Source organism: Rattus rattus, chromosome 3 (genome assembly GCF_011064425.1).
Source record: "Rattus rattus isolate New Zealand chromosome 3, Rrattus_CSIRO_v1, whole genome shotgun sequence".
NCBI classification, from domain to species: Eukaryota; Metazoa; Chordata; class Mammalia; order Rodentia; family Muridae; genus Rattus; species Rattus rattus.
Window position 1 is genome coordinate 123,829,877 of NC_046156.1, and position 19,443 is coordinate 123,849,319.

General features: G+C 40.0%; 1 protein-coding gene across 1 annotated transcript in view; it reads left to right on the forward strand.

Moving 5' to 3' along the window:
• Positions 1 to 19,443, forward strand: part of LOC116896971 (EGF-like and EMI domain-containing protein 1) — a 566,362-nt gene that overhangs the window by 474,120 nt on the left and 72,799 nt on the right. Inside the window, exon 6 of the mRNA XM_032898550.1 lies at positions 10,105 to 10,227. Within this exon, the coding sequence (XP_032754441.1) occupies positions 10,105 to 10,227 (123 nt within the window). The remainder of the gene's footprint in view (positions 1 to 10,104; positions 10,228 to 19,443) is intronic.

The following is a 19,443-nucleotide window of genomic DNA, read 5'->3' on the forward strand; positions in this document are numbered from 1 at the left end:
ATTATGCTAGGCTCCTGTCTGTAAGTATGGCAGAATACCATCAATAGCGTCAGGGGATAGTCCCAAGTTGGACTAGTTATTGGTTGTCCATTCCCTCAAGTTCTGCTCTATCTTTATCTCTGTACATCCTGTCGACAGGACAAATTTTGGGTAAAAGGTATTGGTGGGTTGGTGTCCCCATCCCTCCACTGGAAGTCTTATCTGGTTATAGGAGGTGTTCATTTCATACTGCTAGGAGCTAGGGTCACCCTCATATTTGTCTGGGAGTTTCCCTTGTTGTAGGTTTCTAGCTTGTTCCAGAGATGCCACCCCATTTTAGATCTCTCTCCCAGTTCTTGCTTTCTCTATCCTCTACCCACCTCATCCCTCCTATTCTCATCCCCAGCCCTCTCCAACTCAACTCCCTCCTTCCATCTAACCCCAATATCTAATATATTCCTCTCCATGGTGAGATCCTCCCTTGGGCCCTCTTTGTTACTTAATTTCTTTGTGTCTGTGGTTTATAACATGCTTATCCTGTACTTTATTGCTAATATACACTTATAAGTGAGTATATACCATGCACAGCACACTGTTTTACTAGTAGATGCTGTGTTTGAACTAGTGACTTCCTCCTACTCACTCACTGTACAACATGTTTACTTCGAAGTACTTTTATTTATGAACAAGAAAATAATATGCATCAAATACTCAAAGTGTCAAAGTGGTCACTGCACACTTAACGGAACAGTTGGAGATACAAATGACTTTTGTAACCAAGGCTCTGTCTTGGTTGTTGTTATATTACTGTGAGGAGACATCATGACCAAGGCAACTCTTCTAAAAGAGCACGTTTAACTGGGAGCTTGCTTAAAGCTTTAGGGAATTAGTCTGTGATCATCATGACAGGAAGCAAACAGACATGGTGTTGAGCAGTAGCTGAGAGTTTTATACCCTAATCTGCAGGCAGCAAATGGAGAGTGAGACACAGGGCCCCGGGTAGGTTTTGGGATTTTTTTGTTTGTTTGTTTTTTGGTTTCATTTTTGCTATTTGGAGAAGTCTTTATTGCTTTCAAAATAACATTTCTATTTTTATTGGATATTTTATGTATTTACATTTCAAATGTTATACTCCGACCAGGCCACACCTCCTAATCTTTCCCAAACCATTCCACAAACTGAGGCCCAAGCTTTTAAACATAGGCACCTATGGAGGCCACTCATTCATACCACAAACCACAATAGGCTCCATGTTAGGGTCTCTGCAGGTCATTCAATTCTGTCCCAACCCTTGGTTGCATGTTTGCCCAATTGATAGACATTCATGAAAAATACCTTATCTCTTCAGGAGGACATGTATGACACAGGATTTCTAATCTATACATGTTAAACTCCATGCTGAAAGGATCTCACAGAAAGTTATTCATTATCTTTTCAAATGCTGAAAATCTCTTCAGATTGTTTAATGTGAAATGACTTCTGAAACTCAGTACAGCAAAGTAGTTCCTAAATAATATGCAATCAATTTAACCATTTGAGAAAATATTAAAAACTGACAATATTACAATTTAAAATCTTTGTATATTAACCTTAATTTTAATTAAACCTTTTATTGATTCTTTGTGAGTTTTGCATCATGAACTCTAATCCCATTCACCTCCCTGTCCATTGTACCTGCCTCCACCCTTGTAACCTCCCTACCAAAGTCTTGTTGGGAAAGCTGCCCTTTGTCACAGTGTGTCCCAGAGTATACCCTTTTGTCCATATAACTTACATATTCATTGCAATGAGACACTGGTCTGGTTCTAGGCTTCTGTTACACTATCAATACTAGATCTTTACTAGGACTCCTCTAGGGTATCCTGGGTGCCGTGTAGAGCTGTAGGACCATGGAGATCTAGCATTTCATAGATGGGGTACATGTTGTGGTGGACCAACTCAAATTCCTGGTTCTGGGCCTGCATGTTTGCTGAGCTGGTCAGCCTACCACCTCTCCAACAGGCACACCACCAGGGCAAACTCTGATGCCCTTGGGGCCAGTTCACCTATGCCCATGCCAGCAGGGTCAGCTATATTGTTCTGTCCAGGCAAGGAACAAGACCCACTCTCCCAAGTGCTGCAGCTGATAAGGGGCATGGCCCGTTTTCCTGTTTCCATGAGCCAAGACCAGCTCTCCTACTTGCCACGGATGGCCAGGGGCAGGAGTGGGAGGCATCTCTCCCTAGCTTATGCCACCACACAGCAGATGAGTGGCAAGGCCAGCTCTGTCTTGCTCACACCCTCATGGCCTGCTACAACCATGGCTAGCTCTCCTGTGCTTCCTGAGGTAGGTGTGAGGCCCTCTCTCCCGAGAACTGCAGCTGGCAGGGCCAATGCTCCTACTCTCATGGCTTCAGGGCCAGCACTCCTACAATGCCCAGGTGGAGGGCAGAGTTATCGCTTCACAGCACTCAGAGATCAGCCAACATTAGGTGACAGGCCAGACCAGGGACCTCTCCTGGCCTTTGGCGGTAACAGGCCCACAGTGCTGCTGCCGGACCATAGACCCAGACAGGCAGACAGGGCCTTCTGTGGCAGCATGGGCCAGGACCTCAGGTTTTTTTCCTCACAACTCTTGAATCACCATCTCTACCTCTCTTCAATGTCCACGCATTCTTCTGCTTCCTTTTCCCTTCCATCTCCACCACTTACTTATCTCTCACCTTAGTGTCATCCAGGGCTTCTGGGTTTCTGGGGTCATCTCAGGAGTGCTATGCCCCACACCTGCTATGTGTCACCAAGCAGAGGATGATCTTGAGTGAGGTCTGCCCACCTGGGCCTGCATGGCACCAGGCTGGGGCTCAACTAAAGCTTGCTCTGCCCACCTTGGGTTGCCTGATACTGAGCTGGGCCAGGTTCCCAGCATGGTAGTCCTGCCTGGCATCCTGACCCCAGGCAGGAGTAATCTCAGACAGTGCTCTGCTGTGGCACCTACTTGGGGTCCAGGTGAGAGAACCACAGGTAAAGCAGAATCCAGTGATGGAATTGTGTCAAATAAAGTCTACCTGGATGTGAAAGGGGATTCCTCCATCTCACGCAAACCACATGGCTTCTTTGAAACAGTGTGGGTGAAGCCCTCTAAAGGGATTTCTGAAGGTTATTACAAATGAAAGGAGAGAATTAGATGTCTAGAAAGCAGGAAGACACTCAACATTACTGCAGGTATGGTTTAAATTTGTTCATTAGCAATTTTAGGAATTATTTTGTAGCCTGTTTTTTTTATTGTTGTCGTTGATACTTTTTTTTTTTAAATAGAATACACTTTGAAACTATTCTTTCAATTTCCACTGCCCAGATCAGATCAGATTCTCCCAACTTTCTTACCCAACCAACTTCATTCTCTCTCTCTCTCTCTCTCTCTCTCTCTCTCTCTCTCTCTCTCTCTCTCTCTCTCTCACACACACACACACACACACACACACACACACACACACACAGAAAGACAAAAAATTACTAAAAGTCAAAAGGAAAAACAACAACAACAAAAAAAAACCATGGAGTCCATTTTGTGTACATCTTTCAAGCAGATTGCTATTTTGGTCTCAGCGTTTGTAGCTGGGTGATATTGTAGGTTTTCTCCCCTAGTAGCATGCAGAGTTCCTTCCAGTACGATGAATGCCAGTCTGTAGGGGTGAAGCAGACAGTCGGGCAGCAGCTCCCTTTCCCCATGTTTAATGACGTGATTTAGTACTGTCTCCAGCTTCAGAACCTTACCATCCTTTGCGGAGAGTAACAAATAGTCTTGACAGCAGTCCATGATGTTTGGTGCGGCTCTAAGGGATGGCTTTTCTCAATGATTCAATAACATAGATCCTATTCCTGTCCACAGAGATTTCACATGGGAACTTAAGATGCCCAGTTGAGGTATTGTCTTCCCCTTATATGGCGACTCCATTTAAACGTCTTTCCTGTGTATATATTTTAGGAAGCTCTTGTGGTAGCACATTTCCATATGGTTTTTCAAAGATGTTGTCCCTCCTCATATTCCCCACTCTACCCTATCGTCCTATACCCCTCCCTGTTTAATCCTCCTATTCTAGTGTCCTCTTTACTCCTTTGTAACACTATGCTTGATTTCCCTTTCCTTGAGCCCCTCCTTACCTAACCTCTGAGTTATTTTACATGATACACCTGTATCAAATGTTTAAATCTAGCATCCACATATAAGACCAAACATGCTATTGTCTCTGGGGATCTGGGTTTGCCTCACAGGGATGCTGAGTCTAGCTCTGCCCATTTATTTATGAACTTAATTCTTTTTAACAGCTGAGTAATGTGTCATTGTATAAATACAGCACATTTTCATTATCCATTCATTTGTTGATTGACATCTAACCTGTTTCCAATTTCTGGCTATTGTAAACAGAGCAAAACATAGATGAACAAGTAGTTCTGTTGTAAAGAGTCTTTTGGATATGTGCCCAACGGTGTCCCCTAGATTTCTTAAAAGGCATTTTTTTTGGATAAAACAAAGCAAGTATCTTGGCTGGGTAGATGGCTCCGTGTGTAAATTTCCTTACCAGGCCACCTTGCTGAACTTAAAAAAAATCTCTTCAATCTACCTAAGGGTAGAAGCTGAAAAACATCTACACAAGCTGTGCTCTGACCCGCACATACGTGTTGCGATTTGTGCATCTGCACATGCAAGCTCTAATAGCAATAACTTTTAAAATCTCTTGCAAGAATGAAAAGAGGGAACAGAGACAATGGTTCAAGTCTTTAAATATCCCTTGGTGAATACAGGTGGCATGTAATATGTAACGATAGGACTTAATCCAAGCATTCATCCCTTCATCAACTCATTCCTAGATTTCCCATCACACACTAAAGAATTCCAAGCAAAATCTCCTTTGCTGTGTGAAGTGATTACCACCTACTCCTAGTGAGGCCAGTGGGAAACATCCCTCTTCACTACCTTCTCCCTACACTTCTATAACGCAATCCGCAGGGTGAAGATGACACTTGCCTTTCTTTTAAATAAAGAGCAGTATTTTTATTTTTATTCATGTGTCTGTGTGTCTGTGTAATGTGGTGTGTGTATAATGTGTGTGGGATGCTGGAGGCTAGGAGAGGGTGTCAGATCCTTTTGAACTGGAATTACATGCTCTCGTGTGCTACCCTGTATTAGTGCTGGGAACCAAACTCCCGTCTGAGAGCTGCAAGCATTCCGAGCTGCTGAGCCATCTCTCCAGCCCTAGGACTTGCTTATTTTCAATCAATCTGAGAAAAGTATATTATGGGTCAAGTGGAAGACTAATTCTTTTTACTTTGGATCTCAGGTAAATGGTCACAAAATCTAAACAAACCAAAAAAAAAATGACACGAAACAATTTCAATTGTATGGTAACAAAAGTGGTTCATTGTTCTCTCGGAGAGCTTTTACGTGCAAAGCATATTTGATAATAATGTGAATTCTCTTAAGCTATTATATTCTGTGACCATCTGGGGAAATAGTTTGGAGGGTAAAACCAGCAGAAAGGATATTAAAAGGAAAAACAACAGACGTAGTTGATTGTTTTTGACAGTCTCTTACAGTATGATATCCAGGGTCTATACCACAGTGATAATACTGAAAAAAATTTCTAATGACTTTATCACTGTTCCCAGCAGTGTCCGGAGGTTCCAATTTCAAGGGCAAGGCTTTCTATAGGCAACCGATGTGAAGACAGAACTCGGAGAATTTTGTGAGAAATTGTTTCTTCACATGAAGTACACTTGATAATAACATTTTAATGTAATATTGACATTTCTGGTTTTTAACTCTGTTGGGCAGAGACTGGAGGAAAAGAAAATCACCTGTGGTAGCCTCAGCATTAGTGTCGAGCGTCATGACAGCTCAGCTCAGACTTATCCTAAATAAGGCACACTCCAGAAGGAAAGATCTAAGGTATCCTTCATACTTTACGGAAGCAGATTGGATTTAATGAGAAATGGTGCTGACATTCTCTTGCTATGATTATGAGAGTGACTACATGAACACTTTTGGAAGTCAGTGTTTTGTAGGTTTTTGATGAATAAAATGTTTGATAATTTCAGTTATTGTAGTATGTGTCCATATATGTAAATAAATGTGCGTGCACAGATATATATGCTTATAATCTGACTGGTGTACTGACTTACACATTCGGACTGGTTTGATCTAATTTGATTAAACTACTGTGAGATTGAGTCAGGCCTGACGTTGGGCTGAACAGGTTGCTTGCTCCTTGCGACCCATAAGCCTATTATGTCTCGATCACCTTGAGTCTAGTTGTGTATGCAGGATCTCAGCTTGAAGCCCCAGGCCTAGAGAATCAGTGTCTGCATTTAACAACATCTCTGGGTAATTAAAGCTTTAAGTACTCTGGGTGATCCTGGCTCAGGCTGCACATTAGAATCACTGAGGGTGCTTTTTTAACATTGTTTTCTTTCCCAGACTTAATAATAAGACTGATTAAATCAGACTAAAGTTGGAACCTTGGCACTGGCATTTCAAAATGCAGGCCAAGTGGCTCTATTGTGTGTGCAGGTTTCGGGACTATTGATTTCACAGTGTCAGAATAATCAGCAAACCTGCTATCTTCTAAAAGAGGATAATAAAGGGAAAAGTCAAAGCAATACCTTCATGTTTGGTGGCGCTTCACAAATGATTGAGCTTTTAACTTTTAATAGGTTTGCTCGGCTGCTGTGCGAACACAGGCTACTGTAGCTCAACCTGCCTAAGAGCGTGTAGCAACTCAAACCAAGGAACTCATTACTGCCCAACCAACAAAAGAAGGCTTGGGCTTTGCTTCTCAGTTGCATTTCATCTTCCCATGACCATGCTGTCCAGCTCGACAGATCTAAATGTATACATTGCGTCTGCTGCATCTTCTAATGCCCCCCAGTTCAGGCAGTTCTCATTTTGTTCCCCCCTTCTCACATTAAGCCAAGCAGACCCCTCCGAAGTGTTGCTCACACTTCCTGACCACAGGCTTACCTCAAGATCTTATGCTGTCATCTCTACTAGTTAATGGCATAAAATGACCTGTTGTTTGGTATCTAAATATAAAGTCAAGAAGTAGCCTTTTATCGTTTGATGCCCTGCATGAACAAGTAAAATAAAACAGTCAGACATAGCATGGGACACAGAACCCCCTAATCGCCCTATTTTATGGTGAGGAAGCAGTCTCTAGGAAGTGAGTATGACCCAGAGTAATGCCAAAAAGTAGAATACTTTCCCTAACACTATGTGCCTCCAAGAGCATAGGCTATTTGGTGTGCATGTATGTGTGTTTATGTGTGTGTGTATGCATGTTTGTATGTGTATATTTGTGTGTGGCTATGTATTTGAGTGTGTGTGTGTGTTTGTCTCTCTCTCTCTCTCTCTCTCTCTCTCTCTCTCTCTCTCTCTCTCTCTGTGTGTGTGTGTGTGTGTGTGTGTGTGTGTGTGTACATTCCTGGTAGACTCAGAACATAAATTTGCCAAAGCTTATGTAGAAAAACTTGTTGTCGAGACCATACCTATTATATCGTGGGAGCATAGTTAGTGATTTTTAAAAAGTTTTCATAAACTCCATGTCTTTGATGAGAAAACACTAAAACTTTGTGAGTAGGTCATGGGGAGGTTATCAGAATAAACTTTATTTTAATGTTATCTTTTCGTCCACACATAACATCATCTTTTCATCCACACATAACATCTTCTGTTAAAGAAAGAAAGAAAGAAAGAAAGAAAGAAAGAAAGAAAGAAGGAAGGAAAGAAAGAAAGAAAGAAAGAAAGAAGGAAAGAAAGAAAGAAAGAAAGAAAGAAAGAAAGAAAGAAAGAAAGAAAGAAGGAAGGAAAGAAAGAAAGAAGGAAGGAAGGAAGGAAAGAAAGAAAGAAAGAAAGAAAGAAAGAAAGAAAGAAAGAAAGAAAGAAAGAAAGAAAGCAAGCAAGCAAGCTGTGGCTTTCTCTCTTACACCAAATGAGAGCCCCAGACATATGGTTTAAAATGTTGTCTAGGCTTTATAGAGATGGCTCAGCACTTAAGAGAACTGTCTGCTCTAACAGAGGACTACGGTCCTGTTCCCAGCACCCACATGGCAACTACCAATGTTCTGTAACTCTAGTTTCAAGTGATACGATGCCCTCTTCTGTGGGCACTGTGTGACACACAAACTTTCATGAATTAAAATAAACAAATCATTAAAATTTAATACACACGCATAGTTAAAATAAACAAATCATTAAAAATTGCCCAACACCCTAGCCCATCAACTGAAGGTAGGAGTATGCCTGTCTTCTTTCACGAGAAGAAATGACATTGTTTTTCATGTATTTTAAGATTCTTTTCAATTTATCTATAGACATATAAAATGTTAACATATGATTCCTGGTAGGTGTCAAGTAATTTATCATGGAAAGTATGATGCTTGAGAATTAAGGGTTTTATTTATATATAATAGAAGATTCAGGTCTAATCTAGAGGTTGGGAGTTAAGGTTCAGAATTATTTAGCGACTCTGCAGAATAATGCCCTAAAGAGAGAAAGACAAAAACTTAACCTGTATAAATATTAAATCTCTGCACAAAGAATGGGCAACAAATAGAGAATTCTGTTTTATCATCAATTTATATGAAAAAAAAACCCAAGGGGCAAGATATCACAGACTCAGAATGTAATAAAAACTCTTACATTTTGACATGTCAGTAATTCTTACCTCTGAAATAAAATTTACTTTCAAACTATTAGGAGGTTACCCTGGATATCTTAGTTTTTTCAAAAGATATACTGAATTGTGGAAAATAAAGTGTCACTTTTATTTCAGAAGAGACAGAATCAATACCTGGTAAGTTAAAAAGCCTTTTCTTACCTTTGGTCAAATATTCCTCACGGATCCTGAGATCTGGACATGGAGATGTACAGTGATGGCCATTGACATAGTGTGCTTTCTCTGTGCCTGAGGAAAAAACTAAAGCTAACTGTCCCGTAGGTGACTCATATTTTAGCAAAGACTGTTCACATGAAATATCTTCTCCAGAAGGTTTCAGTTTAATGGCGAGGAGAATTTGATCTTCTCCGCAATTCCACACGACAAGCTAGAGATATCTGTTACCATGAAACTTGTATATCTTTGCCTCCCTCCTCCTTCCCTCCCTCCTACTCTGCTTTCCTCCCTCCTGTTATGTAGCCTAGATTAACCTGAAATTCAGATTTCTCTTGCTTTAAAACGCAGACCTCTGAGATTACAGACATCTACTATCAAACCCTGATTTTCACTTATACAAACCTCCAAACAAGACAGTTAAGAATATATTTTTTTAACTCATGGTCAACCTAAAATTTGTCCTCTTGTAATTTAAAATATGTAATTAGTAATCGAGTGAGGCTAAAACAAACTGTACGCGCGCTGAAATGAAGTTGTTTTTTAATGAAAAATCAATATCATATTTGTGTATCTGGTGGCATTTATTGATGATAATAAAACTGAGGTAATATGAGTTTTTCTTGAATATTATCCACTTTATTCTAAAAGTGAATAAGCGACCTCTTGCATAAACATGGCGTTCCAGAAAATGGCCTTTTGACTGAGAACCTGAACTAGTGGCGATGTATTTATGTTTTTCTGAGGACATGAAGCCATGGTTTCATCTGAGTCATTTGTCTTTCCTCTGATGCTTACTGTAGTGCATGAGAAGGAGATTCAAGGTCTTAACTCCATTACTGCCTTTATTCAGCGTGCTCAGACCAAAAATAGGTGCTTATCTATAGGGTATGCTGCTCCAGACAGAGTTCTCTCCTCCAGTTTTCCTTCCTCAAGAATTATCTTTATCTCAGGTCTGTCTAATTAGCCAGTGTGTGAGGAACAGAAAATTGTGAGACAGTCCCAATGCTTGTGGTTGCTGTTCAAACAAACAAACAAACAAACAAACAAACAACCCAAAAAACTGAAAGCATTTCCATCTACATTTTCTTGTTTACATGGTGGAGAAGAGTGGATCAAACAAGCATAGATTTGAGGTAACAGAGATGGTGCTTTGGTACAATATAACGCGCACTGTGTATCAAAGAAATATTTGTACCACTTCTCTGAAGTTGACATTGGAATGACATTGTAATCCTGGCCATCTGTCTTCCTCCTGTAGACGTGGATGAGTGTGCGGTCATGAATGGAGGCTGCCAGCAGCGCTGTATTAACACTCTGGGCACCTTCCACTGTGAGTGTGACACAGGATACAGACGCCATGCTGACGAACGTACCTGCATAAGTGAGTAAATATTAGAGCCAGCTTGAAGCCATTTTCATTGAAAATCGACCTGCCCATGCAAGGGGCAGAGGAAAAAGATTTCTCTATTGTAAAAAATATCTATAGAATCTGATGGCATTTGAGTTCAGTTCCATATTGTAGGATATAAGAGGCATTTGGCTATTAAAAGATAGACAAATGGAGAAGGAAATGCAGAAATTGATGTTTGCAAGCACAACTTGATTTTCCAAATATGTGATTATTTCTATAGTGTATAATCTTGGGTTTATTTGTTGAACTATAAATTTGTTATTTATTATTTACACAACAAGTATGAAACCAAACAGAAATGATGGGGAACTTTAGGCCATGATAATTACTAGCTGTGGAATTCTTGTGTAGAACTATAGTCAAAAATAAATTCAAGACAAAAACTCAGTCATCAACAAAATTATAATAAATTATATGCCAAAGAAGTTGAAGTTACCCAAGTATACTTAAGACTACAAATATTGGATATAGGTTGCATAATATTTATTCTGCAACAAAATGTGCTTAAATGTAATTTAGGAGCAATAAAATGATAATTCCTCTCTTTGTTTACATAATTTTGAATTCATAGATTTCCTTAAATAAATAAATAAACAATATTTTGTAAATGAAAAGAGAGTTTAAAAAACCATCTTCCTTGTGTGATTATCAATGTTTCTTATTTTCACTGAAATAATTTGAGTAAAAGTGTTTTTTATCTTTCACCAAGCATTGGTCCTTACCTGACATGATACTTTCCATATTTATCTCAGGCCCTTGTTTAAAATAATTATTATATAAACAACATAGCACCTGGTATGGGACAGTTCAATGACTTTTTTGTTTATGTAAGTTTTATTGACCATGTCATCATTATGTAATTGTTATTAGTAGCATATAATGTATTTTATGTGCTACTATATGAAGTTTATAATGTGAAATGTGGGATATAAACCACCATTTGTATACTAGTGTCAATACATGCATTTTGCTACTGCCGGCATGGCTGAAAGGAGGGCCGGGCAAGGGAACAAAGATGCTATAGTCCTTACTCTAATCTTGATGTGAGAAAGCAGGTTTTGAAAGTATAAGAGAAAGTGTAAGAATCAGGACAAGGAGATCTTTGTCAAAGTCAAGTGAAGATTCAGATAGAAGTCATACCGTAATATCCAGGAACTCAGATCAGCATGATGGTAGGCACAGGAAATACACACAGGAGGACATGGGCCACAGCATACTTATTTAGGGGACTCTTACTCTCGTTTTCTGCAGGATCGATGGCGCTTCCATTCCTAGGTCATGTTCTACTAACATCCCTTTAAATCACTGCCCAAAGTTCCAAGTCACAGCTGGGCAAAGGGCAGCTTGAATTTGAGATATGCATATGAGAGATTTGTTGGAAAAGGACAAGCTAAGGGGGTCAATTTTTTATCAAATGTAAAATTATTTTTGAATTGGTGGTTTATATAGATCTAAAACACAAGGTCATTGTGAAAGGAAGAAACACACAGCAAACATTTAGGCTGGGGCTATAATTAGTTCACTAAGCTCCTAGCAGGCATTAGCTTCGCCAACAAGCCACTCTTCTCTTCTTTGCTGTCATGGTTATCATGCTAATGACACTTGGTCAAAGCTGAGCATCTAATCATTTGGGACATTATGGTTGACCTTATCCATTTCTAGTCCTTAAATGGCATCTACATAAAGTCACTATGACCGTAATTTAATTTCTGATCTCTATGTGGATCTTTCTACTCAGAAACCCAGCATTGTATACGAACAAAATTTATTTCATGCAACTAACAAGTGAACTAAACTTGTGTGAAATGTGACCTCTGTGACCACACAGGCCGAGGCTCCAACTCCTTGGCTGGCATCTGCAGTAGCTTCTGGGCAGAAATGCTTTGCTGTGACAGGGGTTTTGATGCCTTTGCTGTGCACAAACAAGGAACTTTGGTCACAGGAAGACTGTTGACTTTGACATATCAGTAACATCAACCTTGAGAAAAGTTCTGGAAGACTCACTTTGAGAGAGCTTTGTGTTTAAAGGTCGAGATAGAACCTTCAGGAAAACCATCTGTTGTCCTGATGTGTACAAAAAGGAGCCTGTAAAGAAGGGGCCCACAATGGTCTGTGCTTCAGATTAGCCTGTATAAGAATGTAGTTTTCCTTCATACAGAAATTTTGATTTAGCTCATTTCTAGTTTTGGAGCAGGTTTTTGTAATGTAGCCCAAACTGGCCTTGAACTTACAATCCCCCTGCCTGAGCCGCTTACAGACTTCTGTTACTGATGCAATCTCACTAGTCCCAGTTTCTCTCGAGACTTTATGGCAGAAGACAGAGCGATGTCAGAGGTTGTAGCAGACATTAGTTATAAAAACCAAAGACTACAGAAAAGAGGACAGTAATGTGCCATTGGAACTGGACAATTTCAGTCTATTTGAACTTCCTTCCTTTGCTTTGTGTATATTCTGCCCACCACACATCTGCTTTAAAACATCTGTGCTGCTGTAAGGATGCTGACCCCGCATGGAGCTGCAGAAGCTTCTTTCCAGAAAAGAACCTCATCTGTGCCTTTATCATCGTATATACATACAGGCTGACACTGCACAGCAGCCTCTGTCAGAATCACCAGGTCACACAGAGAGGCATGAAGGGAGTCTATGACAGCTGGCAAAGGTAACGGAAAGTGGCATGTATCAGAGACTTAGCTCCCTTAAAGGCCTGTTTGGATTGCTCACAAAATCCAATATGCAGCTTCAGTGAGCAGTTATGGGTCAAAAACTGAGCAGTCTTAATTTCCTCATATTCTTCTATGTGTTGGTTTATGACACCTCAAAATATCCTAGATATATTTCTTCGGTTGATGACATTTCTTTAGAAGTATCTATGTGACGTTGTGTCATGGTGCTCTCTTATATACTTAACTTTTATCTCCATGAGGCACAGATGGTCGGTGATTGCTCCTTCCTTTGATCTTCTATGGAATAAGATTCCAGGACAAGGAGGTAGCTCAGTCACTGAAATGCTTACCTCACAATGATGAGACTGGAGTCAAAGCCCAGGACACATTTCAAACTGTGGCATAGTGACGTATGCTTGCAGTTCACATCTGGCTGGTGAGATGACAGGATCATCCCTCGGGCTCACTGGGGTGGATCTAGTTAGTGACTTCAGGCCAATGAGAGACCCTGATTGGGAAAATATCTTTACCAATCCTTCAACTGATAGAGGGCTTACATCCAAAATATAACTCACAAAGTTAGACTGCAGGGAGACAAATAACCCTATTAAAAATGGGGTTCAGAGCTAAACAAAGAATTCACAGCTGAGGAGTGCCGAATGGCTGAGAAGCACCTAAAGAAATGTTCAACATCTTTAGTCATAAGGGAAATGCAAATCAAAACAATCCTGAGATTCCACCTCACACCAGTCAGAATGGTTAAGATCAAAAACTCGGGTGACAGCAAATGCTGGTGAGGATGTGGAGAAAGAGGAACACTCCTCCATTGTTGGTGGGATTGCAGACTGGTACAACCATTCTGGAAATCAGTCTGGAGGTTCCTCAGAAAATTGGACATTGAACTACCTGAGGACCCAGCTATACCTCTCCTGGGCATATACCCAAAAGATGCCCCAACATATAACAAAGACACATGCTCCACTATGTTCATCGCAGGCTTATTTATAATAGCCAGAAACTGGAAAGAACCCAGATGCCCTTCAACAGAGGAATGGATACAGAAAATGTGGTACATCTACACAATGGAATACTTCTCAGCTATCAAAAACAATGACTTTATGAAATTCATAGGCAAATGGATGGAACTGGAAAATATCATCCTGAGTGAGGTAACCCAATCCCAGAAAAACACACATGGTATGCACTCATTGATAAGTGGATATTAGCCCAAATGCTCGAATTACCCTAGATGCACAGAACACAGGAAACTCAAGAAGGATGACCAAAATGCGAATGCTTCACTCCTTCTTTAAAAGGGGAACAAGAATACCTGGAGGGAATAAGGAGGCAAAGTTTAGAACAGAGGCTGAAGGAATGCCCATTCAGAGCCTGCCCCACATGTGGCCCATACATATACAGCCACCCAATTAGACAAGATGGATGAAGCAAAGAAGTGCAGAAGTGTAGATCGCTCCTGAGAGACACAGCCAGAATACAGCAAATACAGAGGCGAATGCCAGCAGCAAACCACTGAACTGAGAATTCCTATTCAGGAATCAGAGAAAGAACTGGAAGAGCTTGAAGGGGCTCGAGACCCCATATGTACAACAATGCCAAGCAACCAGAGCTTCCAGGGACTAAGCCACTACCTAAAGACTATACATGGACTGAGCCTGGACTCTGACCTCATAGGTAGCAATGAATATCCTAGTAAGAGCACCAGTGGAAGGGGAAGCCCTTGGTCCTGCCAAGAGTGAACGCCCAATGAATGTGATTGTTGGGGGGGGAGGATGGGGAGGGAACAACCATATAGAAGGGGAGGGGGAGGGGTTAGAGGGATGTTGGCCCGGAAACCGGGAAAGGGAATAATAATCTAAATGTAAATAAGAAATACCTGTTAATAAAGATGGAGGGGGAAAAAAGGAGATAGACAGACTTCCTAAGGATAATGCGAGAGGATTTTCTTTGGCCTTCACAAACACATGTACATGAATGAACATCAACTTCCATACACATATATAAACTTACACACACACACACATACACACACGCGCGCGCGCGCGCGCGCGCGCGCGCGCGGTTCCTGATAGCTCTAAGGACTTTCCTCTGGACCAGGATATAGCCATACCCAGCGGTGTCCGCAAACTCCACGTAGTGTGTCTCACATTAAATGTCATCCAACTGTTAAACTTTCCCTGTGATTCCAGCCTAAGGCACTCTCCCAAATGTCGTGTTCCTCGTGTATTTAAGAGTAAATCATAACACATGTTTTGTTATATGTGTATAATTAATATTCTTATGTTCATATACAAGCAGCTGGACTCTCAGGTCAGACAGAAGGCAGCGATAGTGTCCTGTCCTATCCACGCCACGTCTTTTACATTGTCTTCTTGGCCTTCGATACCGTTGACCACTTTTTTCCCTGACCCTCCCGTGGCTTCTTGGCAGGTTGATGTCTCTGCTCCTTGCTGCGCTGTCCTGGTGAGCAGAGTTCTGACGTTACATTGCCAGCACCTTCCTTTGTTCTTTCCTTCCTTCCTTATTTCTTTTCTTTCCTCCTTCATTGTATCTCCTTTAGTCTACATGCATGGTTCCTACTTTCATGAAAAGTAAGTTACTGTGAGCTATTTAGATCACTGCATTTCCCACTCTCCAGAGTTATTTCAACATTTAACACCAAAGAGTAAATGATATTAGAGCTTCAACCAGAGGATTTACTTGTTATAGGGAAAGATATGAACTTGTTCAGGAGCTACAACCTTTGGAACTTGGACAATATTCTCTATTATAAAACATAGCATCTCTTTGTAGGTTTTTGTTGGCTCCTATCTTTTTATCAACAGATACATAATGGAACCTAAATGATAACATGGGATGAGAGGATCTATTTCCAGTGACTGTCTTTTAATGGATAGGGACCAGATACTAATGAAAATTGCTTAGACTTTTATTTAGTATTTGGCTATATAATTCACATTTTTAGTACTTGTAAACTTTGGATATAAGTTGGCATGCTGTTTAAAAGTCTGTCTTGAACTTCCATTTTTAATACCAGCCTTGGAAAGATGTTCAGCTCAGATATTCATTTATTAATGTGCCCTTCCTCCTCTGGATATTTGCTGAAACTGGTCTTCTCAGAGAGTTGAAATAAAGTCGCTGAAAAGTTAAATCCTTCCGTAGATCTTTCTCTCCTTTGAACCTTCAGCATGTAAGCCATTAATATTTCGACTTGTAACAAAAGCAATCGCTGGTGTCCATACTGAAACACCTCAGAAAAGTAGGTTCTTACTTCTTCCAGTCTTCAGAACAATCATCCCTCCATACCACTTACACAGCACAGTCAGTAAACATCTTCCTTTCTTAGCTCCTCTTTATTCCCATTGGAAAAGAGTCACAGCTTTCTACTGTAAAGTTCTGTGTAGATAGCACATTGTTACACTTCAATCAGAAGTATTTAAATGTTACTCTTACATTTTAATTAATTATGAATATGCAGACATTGGGCGTCAGAGAGCATATATATGTACAACTAAGAACCTTAAAAAGTAGCATCTTTAGTCAGTCTCTGAGTTTTGAGCATCCTTACATGAGCTCTTTATAAGTTCTATATTTTAAGATAATGCTAAATCTTTGAAAAGTTGAAAATGAGAAAACCATTGGGGGTGCTGGTATTTGTACAAAGGGCTCTCTTGTGTTTCTCTCAGCTTTTTGATCTCGGATGTCTGGGTTTTACTTCCTGTGAGGGGTAGTAGCTTCTAAGCAATGCAGAAAGATTGCCTTCATGTTGGAGAAGGAGCTTAAAGACTTCATTGTAACTACCTTTCAATTAGCTGCATTATTTATGAAGAGAAATTAGAAACAGAATTCATTTCAGATGACAGCTGATGTGTTGAACAGGTCTATGTCAGGTTAAAAAGTTGTTTAGTTTGTCAGATTGATGGCATTTCTCCATCATTATCAAATTCATTACCCTTGCCATATTAAGCACCTCAGTGTGGTGGGCGCTAAATTTAGTCCTTGAAAGTTGAATTTAAGGAATATTTCCCCTCTGCCTCCTCATCCCATTGTGGGGGCTTTGGATCAAGAATTTCTCAAGTTTTCATTCAGTGTTGAGTATTCAGATCCCTTCAGGAGCTTTTGACCACTCAAGTATCAGAAATACACTGAGAAACCTCTGTTTTTCTACATGTTTTCCTCAGACTTTGGACTAAGGGAGAGACGGCTGACGGTTTTAAGTGATTGAGGTCTCGGTTCTGGGCACACCATAGAAGAGCTGTGTGGTCTCAATGCACTTCATTTGTCCCTCTGATAGAATTTGTGTCATCTCTGTATGGTCCATTTTATATCTATCTAATAATATCAGAAAACAATTTATAAAAATCAATATACATTACACATGAACATATCTTTCATAAATGACTATATTTAATCCACAAAGAGAAAGGATGCCTCCAGAGTGTGGATGAGACCTGAAGTTGGCTCTGGAGCTAAAAGGGAATAAACAAGAAAGGTTCTTTAAGGACCGTGGAGTGATGAGAAATTTCTATGAACAGCAATATGAGAATCTCTAGTTTTTGTGTCTTTAGTTAGAACAGAAAGAGATCATACACACATGCACAGGAATATGCAACCACACACTCACATGACCATGAATGTACACACACATACACACACAGATACACAAACACACACACACACACACACACACACACACACATGAGAACATATGCACACACTTTCTCACATAGACATAAACACCAAATAGTGAAATGTTTGCACAATGGTCTCCATCCATGGCAGATCCGTTATCTCCTTTCTCTGTGAGAAGAAGCTGCCTTTATATATGTTAATTTCTATTTTATGCCATTTTCTTATTCTACTTATGAAATATTTGGTATATGTAATGTCACTTTTAAAAGCCTAATATCAAGACCAATCAATTTTTCCTATGCTGCCTAGCTGACTTCATAGTTCGTTGTGTAACAACCACCATATAAACTTTGAAATAAAAATAATAAATTCATAATTAGCACACGACAGATTCCCCAGTAAACTATGGCTTGGACCAATGAATTTTAGCTAATATGTTTCTATTCCATCATTTCCCAGCAAAGTACATATTCAATGTAGAAATGCTGAGCATAAGAGATTCTTAATTGTGGGTAACTGAAAATGTAATATGTTAGATTAGCATTCCTCATTTGTGAATATGTATCATGACACTTGGGGTTTGAGGGGGAGATACTCTGGGAAACTATATATATATACTATACTAGTATACAAATACTATATATATATATATGTGTGTGTGTGTGTCTGTGTATATATATGTGTGTATGTATATATATATATAGTATTTGTTGACTCATTTCAGACTAAAAATTGTTAATAACTTTACTACATGGTTATCTTATATGCAGATTATGGGGTTTGATCTAATTCTTTATCTATAAATAGTTCAGTTTATCAGAATGGAGCGAGAAAAAGTGATGATACAGATAAACTCCTGGTGTATAGTTCTCTCTCTCTCTCTCTCTCTCTCTCTCTCTCTCTGTATGTGTGTGTGTATATGTGTGTGTGAGTGTATGTGTGTGTGTGTGTGTGTGTGTGTGTGTGTGTGTGTGTCTGTTACACATCAGCAACACTCAGAATACATTAGCTGGAGTTCTTGGTTAGCCATACCCATAGGACTAAATACAGTAACAGGTGTCAGTCACCATGTGTCTGAGTTTGTTTCAATGAACTATAGCTTCCTGCACATACGTTTTGTAAATTTGAGCAGTTGCACTCTGAATGTGTACATGTATCGAATTCCTGTGTGGAAATAAGAACCTCTGAGGTTACTGGGACTTAGAGGTATGTGGTAAGGCAATCTGGGTACAGCATTCCTAAATGTAATTCATGTCATTCTGAAGGAGTCTCACACAGCCTTCCATGAGGATCCAAAGAGTAGACCGTCAGTAGATACTGACTACTGCTGCCTTGATCTCTGACCTCCCACTTTCCAGAATCTCAGAGAACATTAGATGACGACTTGAAAATACTCAATTGTAGCAGAAGATGCAAATTCTAATTTATCATCAGAGGGAAAGAGTCTCAGAGTCTCAGAGATGGTATGCTTTATACCCAATCCTAGTGTGATGGTGTTAGCATGGGGTGGGGGAATTCAGTGGTTTTCTATATAACAAATCAGATTCTTAGCTGAGGGTCATTCACAGTTGGGATTTATCCTACTCCTGACTTTTTGCTTAGGGGAAATGTGCTATTTACCGTTGTTTAACTAAACTCTGCACCTGGGCCTATCCCATCCTACCTTCCTCCTCCTCCTTCATTTTACTTTCATGAAAACAGATTTTTTTTTCTCATATAATATATCCTGGCTACAGTTTCCCTTAGATATTATCCTCCAAACTACTCCTGTCTCTCCTCGCACTTGGATCCACTCTCTTTTTGTCTCTCATTAGAAAACAAACAGATTAGAGAATAATAATATGATATGATATGACATCACAATTGGACAAAA